This window comes from Aspergillus terreus, genomic scaffold, assembly GCF_000149615.1.
Source record: "Aspergillus terreus NIH2624 scaffold_2 genomic scaffold, whole genome shotgun sequence".
NCBI classification, from domain to species: Eukaryota; Fungi; Ascomycota; class Eurotiomycetes; order Eurotiales; family Aspergillaceae; genus Aspergillus; species Aspergillus terreus.
This window is the reverse complement of record NT_165925.1, coordinates 378,143-386,369: the sequence shown is the minus strand read 5'-3', so window position 1 is coordinate 386,369 and position 8,227 is coordinate 378,143. Positions and strand designations below refer to the sequence as shown.

General features: G+C 52.5%; 1 protein-coding gene across 1 annotated transcript; it reads right to left on the bottom strand.

Moving 5' to 3' along the window:
* Nucleotides 1-6,899: 6,899 nt before the first annotated feature.
* ATEG_01117 (uncharacterized protein) lies at nucleotides 6,900-7,499 on the bottom strand (the record flags this gene model as incomplete). Its single annotated transcript, XM_001208482.1, has 1 exon — nucleotides 6,900-7,499. One exon carries the CDS (start codon nucleotides 7,497-7,499, stop codon nucleotides 6,900-6,902), a length of 600 nt encoding a protein of 199 aa, XP_001208482.1.
* Between the last annotated feature and the right edge of the window lie 728 nt (nucleotides 7,500-8,227).

The window sequence follows — 8,227 nt, the reverse complement described above, 5'->3', positions numbered from 1 at the left end:
AGACAGGATGCGAATGGAGGGGAAGAAGAAAGAAACGGAGCTCGGGGGAGGGGAGAGCAGAAAGAGTTGCAGAGGGAGAAGGGAGGGGGGGAAGTTATCGGAATCGGAGTGGTGAAGGGGGTGAGAAAGAGGAAAAAAAAAAAGAAAAGAAAAGAAAAAAAGAAAAAGAAAAAAAAAATTATGTGTGGGGAGGGATATCGGGGGGGCAAAAAAGATTTTTTGTTTTATTTTTTTAATGGAGAAAAAGAAAATTCAGAATTTTATTTGATTTTCCAATTTTCCCAAAAAAGAACGTGCTCGACCCAAATCGGCTGCTTTTCTTGGAGATTCACCGGTCGGGTTCCGTGGGGGAGATTTAATTTATTTTGTCATGTCTATTCTTACTCTTGGTATACTGATAAATGATCCTATAAAGGATATATAGGATTTATTCTGTCATATGAAGACATCGCGTTCCTACACCCTTCCTCTGGAAGAATATGGGTGGTCCTTTCGAGCCCTGCATGGGAGCAAAAGTCTTCTCAGTCTGACCGGGACAAGAAAAGAGACATTCAAAAAGGGAAAAGACAAGGTGGGGCGGACTAGAGTCGATAGAGATTACGGAGTAGAAACTGGAACTGCAGAAATGGGCTGTGTGGTCTGGAGAAGTGCGTGCCCCGTGGCCCAGGTAGGGTCACAGTGGTAAAATATTTGGTAAGGGCTCGAACCATCCGGCTATCGCGGATGGGAAACACAATTGCACCGGATTCCCAAGCGCGGATGATTCTGACGCGATCGGGTTTCTCTTTTGGCTGTTGTTCCCCTTACTATGTCCATTGTTACGTAGACCTCTACGTACCTAGGTAGGTACCTAATAGGTGTGCAGAGTTCTTATCATTGTTACAACCCAGGAAGATAACCCCACGAACCCCATGTGATATTCCCCAGATATCATCCGGTACCAGCACTCGGGGTCGAGATGGATGGTCCAGATGAACTATACTCTACAATTAAGGCCAGCGCCGGCTGAAAAGAGAGGCAAGAATATGATGACATCTGCAGAAGTGATGATGAGAAGGGAAACAGTGATGACGACGACCCAAGAAACTCTCACGTCTTATTTCATGCTTGGTGTCGTTCCCCTCCTTCAGCCGGGCCAGCTGGTCTAGAATAATAGATCGACCGCTGAGATAAGAAACCTCCCCCAAACGCCCGGGGCGACAGATGGCGTCGATCCTGGGAGGTGCTGATGTCAAAAGGAGGTTGGGTCGAGAGAGTCGATCTCCAATTCTACAGCTGGTATACTTCATCATTCATCATCGCCGCAGTCGAGAAGGTCTGGGGGAAAGCTGGTCGGCGGTGTTCACTGGCGGGCGGAGGTGAACGCGACGAAAATAAGCCGGGATGACTCAAGCGCAGGAAACAATAATAACTAGCACGGGATGATTGCATCAGCCGTCCATCATCGAGTAGGACAATGGGCCAACGTCTGCCTCGGGTTGTCGATATCGACTCACCGCGTGAACCATGTTTTCCTTCACAGTGGCAATTCTGCTCGAACTACCTTACTTCTGCCCCGGGGAGTCTCCGATACTACGACACACGGGTCAAACGCCGCCAATTACCCGGTGGAAGTCCGCTGCGATCTTGGTAAATAACCGCTCCCTGATCATGCCCCAGATGAGTGGCGCGATAATGGGCGCATGCTATCTGCGACGACCCCTTGGGAAAATCGCCTGAATGGTGAAACTTGCCTGCGACCACTGCCAACCGCCGTCCACAGGCGTCTGGCAGGATCCGTCGGCTAATGAACTCCACGATTCCATCCCCAGATCCACTTTTTGGGGGGGGGGGGGGGGGGGGGGGTTTTTCCCCGAATAATATGGATAATAAAAAATTGTGGGACGGATTCTCCGAGCCAACTCCTCGTCACGGAACTTCTTCGGTCATTTACGTCTGAGGTGCAACAGTAGTCTTGGCTCAGTGGAATTGTGGTCCCCGGATATTGTGTCCAACATTTGGGGCTGGGTGGGTTCAGCTCGGATGAACCTGGGGAAGCCAAGCCGCCAGGAAAAAGAAAGATACGGACTCGGTAACTCGATCCACAGGGGACGAGAGGATGAGATGACGAGATGAGCTGATGTGTACAGAAGGCTGTGCCGCCACGTCTGCGTTGGCCCATTTGGCGGCTGATTGGAGTTGGATTTTCATTATGTAGTATCGATGACTATCTGTTTCTGGTTGACTTTTTTAGGTAATCCGGCGACTCCAGAGATGATGTACATCGTATAAGATGAGCCTTTAATGGACTGGGGTGGACATCATCCCTACCGCGCGCTCTGCAAGGGTTCTGGGCGGCGACCCCAGACGAATCGCCGAGAGGCCAGTTGGCGGGATCCAAGCCCGCGGGCAAGCTGCACGGAGCCGTCCTCAGCTGGTCGGTTAGTGGCCGATCCTGGAACGCCCGGGCGGTCCAGGCTGCTGACTATGGGGATGGATACGTCCATAGGAGAGTGCCTAGGGAGAAGATGAAACTTGTCACACCCACGGCAGGTATCAGCATGGGATTTGGTCGTGATAGGGTAGAGTCGGCGGGATCAGACCAGCTGAAGAACGAGGGGAAGGGCTAATGGGATGGGCCAGATAAGAAGGACAAAAGTACTCTACAGATAGTTCAGGATGCGTATGTCGTTCCCTGCGTGATCTCAGCAGTCTCAAGGTCTCCAAGTATGTAGGTCCTCCGTAGGATCCTTATCTTCGTGGGGGTCATGTTCCAAGGTCACCGGTAACCTCAGCCGGTGCCGGTCCGACTGCCGAGTGACCATTATTATTACCTGTGGTATTATTTTTGCCCTCTTAGTTCCCCCACCACTCTGCCGCCACTAGGTATACCAACTGGAGACAGGTGGGACAAATGGGATGCACGAGACGGGGCACTGGCACGCAGGTACCGATGCCAATCCCCCCTAGGGAGTGACCGATAAGCATGGAATGATTTCCCGCTTTTGCCGACTGTGTCTGGGGCAGTCACTGCAAGTCACCTCTTGTCACGAGCGCCAGGGCCGCCGACTGACTGGCCAGAGATTTGTACTCCGTATCTTGATAACCCTTATGTAACGACTAGTAGTTAGACAGCGGGTCACATGTTGACCCCATGCACTATTGCGATCATCCCTATAGTTGGCAGCCAGGTGCGCTCCGGGTATCTAGGGGTAAAATACCTACAGTAGTAGGTAGAGAACCCACCTGCAATCCCCATGGAGAGAAGAAGACTTTTCCGGTAGTCCGCTGTCTCTCTCCAAAACTTTCCCGACCTGGTCACTTGGGCGAACTTTTGGAACTGAAGATCTTCCCCGCGATCATCGCCCAGCGATCTGCATTCCGATTTGGTCGTTACCATTAGACCAACACCTATCGGCGTATCGCGAGTTGGAGGATTTAGACCTGCGGGCTATTCGGTCCGCATTCTACCGACCAACCTTGACCATTCCTTCTGTCCGTCTGTATAGGATACGATGAAACAGGGACAGCTCCATCCAGGCTCCAAGAACACGCAAACGCCAAGGATGTGTGCGAGCCGTTTATCCGTGGATGATCGCACTAGTTACCTAACTCGAGCTGGCGGGTTTTACCCTATTAATCGAGCTCGGGCGTTCGTCCGGGGCTAAATCGCAGCTCCCCCACTTCTACCTACACCCTGTCTGTAGTAGACGAATTCTGCTGCCTGAGTCGCTGGAAAAGACGACTCCCCCATGGGGCTTGTGGCCTGCAGCGCTAAGACGATCGACCGGTGGATGGTTATTGCCAACATGACGGAAAAACGGGGTGGTTCGAGCCGGAAGGGTTGGGTTGGGTGCTCGTATCACTGCCTAGTCGGGTGCGGAGACTGAGCCCATTATCTGGGGGAGACCGCTCCGGTGCGAAAAAGTCGAACCCACTGATTTACCTAATGATATGGTTTTGACTTCCGGGGAAGTTTTCTGGATGTGCCCATTTCCCGACATCGCAGGTCAGTCGTCTCGCCTCGCCAGCGCGGCCGATTTCGCATCTACGCATTGCATCACATAGGGCGACGATCTTGCCGCGACCATTGGACAAGCATCGGGGAATCATGGGGGAATCATGCACGCCTGCAGCAAGCGTCATATCAGGCGGGAGGGAGGGGGGCAGGGAGATCATCTTCGCTCGTCACCGGGACGGCGTTGCGTGATTCCCGCGGTCTGTGTGGGGTAGAACTGGACTGTCGGAATCATCAGATCGTCCGATGGAGGTGACGATGATGGTGTCAGGCCATCCGGTTTCCCTCGACGGCCTGCGCGGTCCAATGATGGCCGTATGGGCAACGAGAGATGAAACATTGAGGATGGAAAACACTTGCTCCCATGAAAGTCCAGACGCTGACCGGCTGCAGACGTAATGTCTGCACAGCGGTGATCTGGCGATGATGCGCGGTCAGGGCGAAAGCAATATCCCAGCGCCATCCAATCTGGACGCGCAGCAGCCAGGTCTCGGGTTATCTGATGCGGAGGTGCCTATTGTATGATACTATTACCTTATTATCATCATCATTATTATTTTACTTTGTATTTTCTGAGTCTGCGTGGCCCAGTCGTTGCCGATGCCCGCCTCACTGTCCGTGTGTTTTCCATCGCGAGAGAAGCGTCGCACAATCTGGTCTGGAACCACTGGAGCGCAAGCCGCCTGGTCCGTCGCAGGCGCCAAGGGGGGTGACACACATTGTTGGATGGACTTTCCACCTTGAGTGCTGTCTGCAAGCCGTTCCTAAGCGTCGAGGCTAGGAGCATACTCGTGGATGTTTCCGTCGATGCGTTGACTCCATGCCTGGCAGCATTACATAAACAAACATACCCATGGTCTGTCCTAAAAGAGTATCCCGGGTTGTGCCGCGCGGCTCAGGCCGTCCAGAATGGCAACCAGTCACGCATGAGCGTGAGAGGTGCGGATTAGGGGCTCGACGTATCCTGTCGTTTGGGACGGAATGGATGTCAAACCCTGTCAGGGTGGTAGAGGCATTCCAACGACGGTGACATCTGGGATGCTTGGCAGGTATGTGCGGGGACGGTGGGAATCTGGGGAAGCAGTTGGGAAATTACGTGATTTCGGAAGGATCAAGACCTGGTAGGTTTGGAGATAGGGATATCATCGGAGATTGAACTTTGCGATAGTACGGTAGTATCAATGCATGTATTTAGTTGATCAGATCCTATCGAGTTTAGGTAGGTAGGTAGGTGATAGCTAAGAGATACCTAGGGTACCTTAGTAGTAGGCACCTACCTAATTGGGGTAAATTACCAGAGGTACAACACACTGTAACGCAGTACCAACACGGCCCCCACGCTTACAGCGACGCACCGTGACCCACAAGGCACCAAGGCCAGCGATCGGGAGATCCACAAGCTTCTGGAACAGTGGGCGGGAGCCAATCAGACTGAGGAATGGTATCACGCTGATATCACCGGTATATTTTAGGATATTAATTTTATTTTCCATCGATTGCGTATTGTAGTATTTTGCCTAGTAACTACTCCGTACTCCGGCATAATTTACTTCTCTAGCTATTTATTTCTGGTATATGATTCATCCCCAGGTTCTTCTGCGGGGCCGCTCATCCGGATTCCGGACGCTCTCCTGACTGGCTGGGTGGTATCTAGCTGGAATGAGAGGCCGGTCCGGTTATTGGTGGAAATGGCACGGTCGTTATCAGCATCCTCCGCTGGAATCTTTCTTATCCTGATAGAGAGTGGTAGAATGGCCAGAGCCGGATCGGATGATGTTCGTACTGTGGGTGTGGGACAAGAACCCCCAAGGTCCTATGTACGGAGTACTTACAACCCGGCAGAATGTGGAGGGAGAGTTTTCTCCCGCCTGGGCTGAGCTGAAACCACGGCACGTCTCCCTCCCCGGAGAAACCAGCCCGAGGTTTTCCCAATTCTTGGATAAAGTCGTTGAGAATACTGCAGAATTTTTTTGCTCCATATCAAACCCTCTGAACCAATGTTCTTGACATGTGAGAACCCCCTGAGGCAACGGCGACGCCGGCCGGATTGCCGTGCGGGTAAATAATAATAATAATAATAAAAATAATAATATTAATACATAATAGTGATGATCCGGGGATTGCGACTCCCAGGCTTGGCACCCCATGAATGACACGTCGCCTGAAAACAGCCTGGCCGGGAAGGAAGGTTCAGCGATCCGTCATTACACAATGAACAATTCTCGCCATCTTCCATCTGCATTCTATTATACCTACGCAAGAGTCCATCCGTACACTGCACTCCATACCCTAGTGAGAACTAGTGGCAAGCTTGGACGGGGGGAGATACTCTTAGAGGCAGGACCACATTCCAGGAGTCAGGGGAACTCTCGACACTACTGTACTATCTGCAACTAAGTGGAATCGGTCTCTTGACTCTCTTTCCCTGTCTCCTAGTTCGATCGTACGATGATTAGGGCACTCCAACCAGCTGCCTGTAGCAGGAGAATGGCTTGTGATATCGACGTCGACTTTCACATGGCCTCTCTGGCCCTATCCAATCCTTCATCGGCTGATCCGCGTCCAACCCTGGATTCATCAGCCTCGACCCGACCCAAGTCGGCTCTACGGAGCACAGTCCTGCTGTGTCGACCGAATTGGGGCCTCCTGAAAAATCCTTGACCGCCAGTATAGCGGGGCAGCGGGGGGACAATAGGTACTCCGTAATGCAGGAAGAAAAATTCTAGCCTGCCAGCAACCCAAGAAAAAAGGGACCGAACGGAAGATGGCCGGATTGCGTCATGAGCAATGATTTGCCGCTAATCCAGGAGTCGAGACATGGGCCTGCTTTAGTGGCGCGCACTGCCGCCTTTCTAGACGACAATCTCCCGCGTCTGAGCACGGATCTGGAGGTTGAAGACGATTAGTTAAGCCAGATGGCTTTCCTAGATTCTCCGATGGGTTCAACTTCATGCTCTGGTGTGCTCGGTGGAAGTGATATCCGGCCACGTTGAACCGCGCATTGGGTGGCGGAATCTGACAGGTACCAAAGCATCATCGGCACCCAACAATAAAAAGGCGCGAGAAAGAGGTATGCAAGCGCAGCCGTCAGAATCTTCACTATCCGCAATCGGATGATTTCGGAGCCACCGCTTTGAGTGCGGAGAAAGTCCTTACCTAACAACAGACTAACCCTTTCCCCCTCTTCTTCCTCCCCCAAAGGGTTCCTCGGTGAAAAGAGCGAGGGAAAAAAACAGGAGTCTCGTCCTCCGTGAAACGGAGGAATCGCCTCCGCTTGGCCTCCAGCGTCTCCGTGCAAACCTTCCCTTGGGGCGACCCTCTCCGTTTCTGTCACTATCCCCGAACCTCCCCCTTCTGGTCTGGTCTGCTTTCTCCAACCACGGGTGTGGAGGCTCCTTTTCTCCTCGGCATCCTCGGCCCCGAGTGCTCGCTCTTCTTCTCTTCCCCCTTGCCGACCCTGTCCCGAATCCCGTGGTGGACTGAGCGCCTCGGACTGGGCCATGTCTGTCTGGGTCGGCCGATTACCGTTCTGGGGAATCGTGTAACTATTCCCTGTCAGATGTGTCGTGCCATCGTCCCTCGGTATTTCCTCTTTGGTCGATTTCCTCATGCCCTATCTCGTCCTCTCCGTATTCTTCCATATGCTCGGATCGAACTGATCGATCGTTGTGATTTTCTCGTTGGAAATGCGCGTGGATGTAGCGGTGAGGCCGAAACTTTTTTTCCTGTGCCGTGGGGATCGAGCCATCGAAATGGGCCCCGTAGGCGACTGTAGGAGTTTCGTTCGGATCTGTATAGGCGACTAGCGCGAGCCCACGAATGGGGAAGCCAATCTGCTTGGCGCAGTGCCTGACCATCATTTATGGAGTCTGTACTCCGTATACCGCTGGATCGTGTGTTCTCATGTGCGACCCTTGCAGACCGCCTTGCTGTTGTGTTCGAAGTGTGCAGCAATGCGAGTCATGGCCTGAGCTTGACAGACAGTCGGTAGGTAAGTGTGTGTATGGAGGTGTATGCAGCATGGATGGGCACATCGGTCAAGTACCTATCCCACCACAATCACCAGATCTGTCGCAAATTGACTATGAAAGACCAACTCGACTTGTTGACCATCATCAGATCAATACTCTATCCTCTCTGAATGCTCGGCAATCGCGCCGAAAACGATGATGTCGCGCGAGGCGATTCTGCCGCGTCTGGCCGCCTCCGCAAGGTCTGCTTCATTTTGTC